Consider the following 3519-nt stretch of genomic DNA (forward strand, 5'->3'; position numbering starts at 1 on the left):
TTGTACTTAATAACAGTTTTGAAGTCTTGCAAATGAAGGTGCATCCACTAATAGCGGGCTTTGGGAAGGACTATAGTTCTCTGATGATCAAATATTTCTGTTAATTTTTTTTAAATAACCTGTGGATCTTTCTCAGTAAGATATTCAATTTTCAGTCCATCGTTAAGATGATGACGAAGGAAGATGAGTGCTTTTGCACGATCACAGGGATTCTTTATTTCCTTCTTTTATTGTCTCCCTCAAACCTTTTGAGACAAGATAGATATTAGCATCAAGTACCCATGATAAATAATTTTTGCTGGAGATGTCAAGTGCAGTAAACTTAAGTTTTGTGATATTTGCCATTTGAGTAACTACACAATAAAGCAAGAGAAAATATAATTACTTTTGAAAAATATGATTAAACATCATAAAATAATTAATCAAGTAGTCAACATAACATAAGTTACGTATTTTTCTTCAGGGAAAAATACTAAAATAATATGTTATTGAAATCATGTGCTACTTCGGGAGTACGTTATATTTTACTTTTGTTTCTTCAAGAGAAATATGTCAATATTTTTATGGAATATTGAAAATTATAATTTATGCTCTTCAGGAGCAAGTAATATTTTTCTGAAATATTAATTATAATGTTGTGTTAATTCAGGAACAACAATATGATAAATTATTAATTTAAAATTTATATAAGAACACCTAAAAATATTTAACAAAATTAAAAATATTAATTACAATATGTAATGACTGCGACACAAATCCACACAGACATGACTTGTACGTAAAGTAAAAAAAAAATAATAATAATAATAATAAAATAAAAGTCCACTTGTATTAAAAAAAAAGGTAATCGTTAACAACCATTCTAACTTTGACTAAAGCCATGAAATTCTGTGTAAACTATTACATACTATTAATTTAGCAAACAATTAAAAAGGTAACAATTGCTTTGGATAAATTGGACGTGATTACATTATAAAGACAAATATGTCGAAATATGACTATGAATTGGCTGAAATTTCCTAAATTAATTTTTAACATCATAGATTGAATGTGAATTTAGACAGATTAAGACAGAAAGATCGAACATGCAAATTAACGTGCTATCTGCATATAAAAAAAATTCACATATTATCTAATTAATTTTGATACATGTGATAGAAGAAAAAATTACTATCTTCACAAAATTTTGAAGAATTATGCTTTTTGTGCTGATAACGTGTTGTAAAATGAAAAAAAGAAAAAAAACAGAGAGAAGTCAATAAATTTGTGTATTTTATTAAGAATCAAAACTCTATATTTATATGGCAGAATTAGAGATACAATAGTAATTATTTCTAGGGTTGAAGTGATATAATTGTCATTTACCTCTAAACCTTAATAATCTTTCATTTTACAATATTTATTAATTTTTCATTAGTCATTTCTTCCTTTGTTTTTTATGGACGAATTTCTATCCTTTCCTTTGTCATAGCTAATTTTATGTTATCCATTCAAGTATCTAAAACACCGCCCTTTTTATCGCCATCTCCCTCCTTCCATGACCACCCTCCGCCCTTCTTTCTCCGACAACATTCCTATAAATACCATATCACAATTCAAGAATGTTATTATTCTATTCCATCAAACCTAATGGGGTTCGAAAAAAGTTTTCTTCCGGCTTTGCCATTTTTCTTTCTATGTTCTTTGTTATTAAACAATGGAGTAGAAGCATCCCACAAAGTTTACGTGCATTTACAATCCATTTCTGCCGAAACCGTCAAGGACTTGCATAGAACTGGCTACCATTTTCAACCCACAAAGCATTGGATCAATGATCCAAATGGTCCAATGTATTTCAATGGAGTATATCATTTGTTCTATCAGTACAATCCTAAAGGTGCTGTGTGGGGTAATATTGTTTGGGCGCATTCCGTGTCTAAGGATTTGATCAACTGGGAAAGATTAGAGCCCGCAATTTTCCCATCAAAACCATTTGATAAATATGGGTGTTGGTCTGGATCAGCCACAGTCCTCCCTGGAAACAAGCCTGTGATTCTCTACAGTGGAATCATCGACGAAAATAAAACACAGGTTCAAAACTATGCAGTGCCTGAGAATATTTCTGATCCATATCTCGTGAAGTGGAACAAACCAGATAACAATCCATTGATCGTAGCTGATAAACACGTCAACAAAACTGCATTCCGAGACCCTACGACAGCATGGTTGGGCAAAGATGGTCAATGGAGAATCACTATTGGCAGTAGGAAGAAGGAAAAAGGGATTTCATTATTGTACAAGAGTAAAGATTTCATGAAATGGACTAAGGTGAAAAAGCCATTGCACTCTGTTCAAGGAACTGGAAATTGGGAATGTCCAGATTTTTTCCCCGTCTCAAAGCATGGTACGAAAGAGTTAGACACTTCTGTTATAGAAGGGGATATTAAGCATGTAATGAAGATTAGCCTCGATGCTACTCGATATGATTATTACACTTTAGGTACGTATGACACAGAAAAAGACAGGTACATTCCTGATAAAGACATGGTTGATGGATGGAAGGGCTTGAGGTATGATTATGGCAATTTTTACGCTTCCAAATCGTTCTTCGATCCTGCTAAGAATCGAAGAATCTTGTGGGGTTGGGCAAATGAATCCGATCCAGTTGACGATGATGCGAGAAAGGGATGGGCCGGAATCCAGCTTATTCCACGTACCATTGTGCTCGATCCCAATGGCAAGCAATTGTTACAATGGCCCGTTGAAGAATTGGAAACTCTTAGAGGAAAGAAGGTAGAATGGTCCGATAAGAAGCTCGAGAAGAATGATCGCATCCAAATTGAAGGAATATCAGCTGCTCAGGCTGATGTTGAGGTGACATTTACATTTAAAAGCTTGGACAAGGCGGAGCCATTTGATCCTAGCTGGGATAGATATGACGCCGAGAAGCTTTGCGGCCAGAAGGGATCGACCGTTCAAGGCGGGCTCGGACCATTTGGACTATTAACACTGGCTTCAGAAAATCTAGAAGAATACACTCCAGTCTTTTTCAGGATTTTCCAGGATAAAGAGGACAAATATGTAGTTCTCATGTGTTCTGATGCATCCAAGTCCTCGTTAGAGGACAAGGAAAATATGTATAAACCGTCTTTTGCAGGCTTTGTCGACGTCGACCTAACAGACAAGAAGCTTTCTCTAAGGAGTTTGATTGATCATTCCGTGGTGGAAAGTTTTGGTGCTAAAGGAAAAACATGCATTACATCTAGGGTTTATCCCACTATTGCAAAATACACTCATGCTCATTTATATGCATTCAACAATGGGACTGAGACTATTGAAATTGAGAGCTTGAATGCTTGGAGCATGAAAAATCCCCAGCTGATGAACCAGTGAGAGATGAGCTACAAAGGAGAAATTAAGAGAGAGAACCCATGATTTTTTTCTCAGCACAATTCTTTATTTTTTGTTTTTTAAATTGGATACACCTCTATTATTATTATTTCATTTTCCATTATAGTATAAATGCACCGATATTCTTTT

General features: G+C 34.3%; 1 protein-coding gene across 1 annotated transcript; it reads left to right on the forward strand.

Annotated features, from left to right (window-relative positions):
• The first annotated feature begins 1632 nt into the window (after window positions 1-1632).
• LOC111405108 (beta-fructofuranosidase, insoluble isoenzyme 1-like) lies at window positions 1633-3519 on the forward strand. The gene has a single exon (XM_023033833.1). It carries the CDS (start codon window positions 1828-1830, stop codon window positions 3370-3372), a length of 1545 nt encoding a protein of 514 aa, XP_022889601.1. The 5' UTR covers window positions 1633-1827; the 3' UTR covers window positions 3373-3519.

The sequence above is a fragment of the Olea europaea genome, chromosome 12 (assembly GCF_002742605.1).
Source record: "Olea europaea var. sylvestris chromosome 12, O_europaea_v1, whole genome shotgun sequence".
Classification (NCBI taxonomy): Eukaryota; Viridiplantae; Streptophyta; class Magnoliopsida; order Lamiales; family Oleaceae; genus Olea; species Olea europaea.

Bases quoted from the DNA above. Each gene is read 5' to 3' on its own strand.
- LOC111405108 (XM_023033833.1), top strand. From the start codon at position 1,828: ATGTATTTCAATGGAGTATATCATTTGTTCTATCAGTACAATCCTAAA.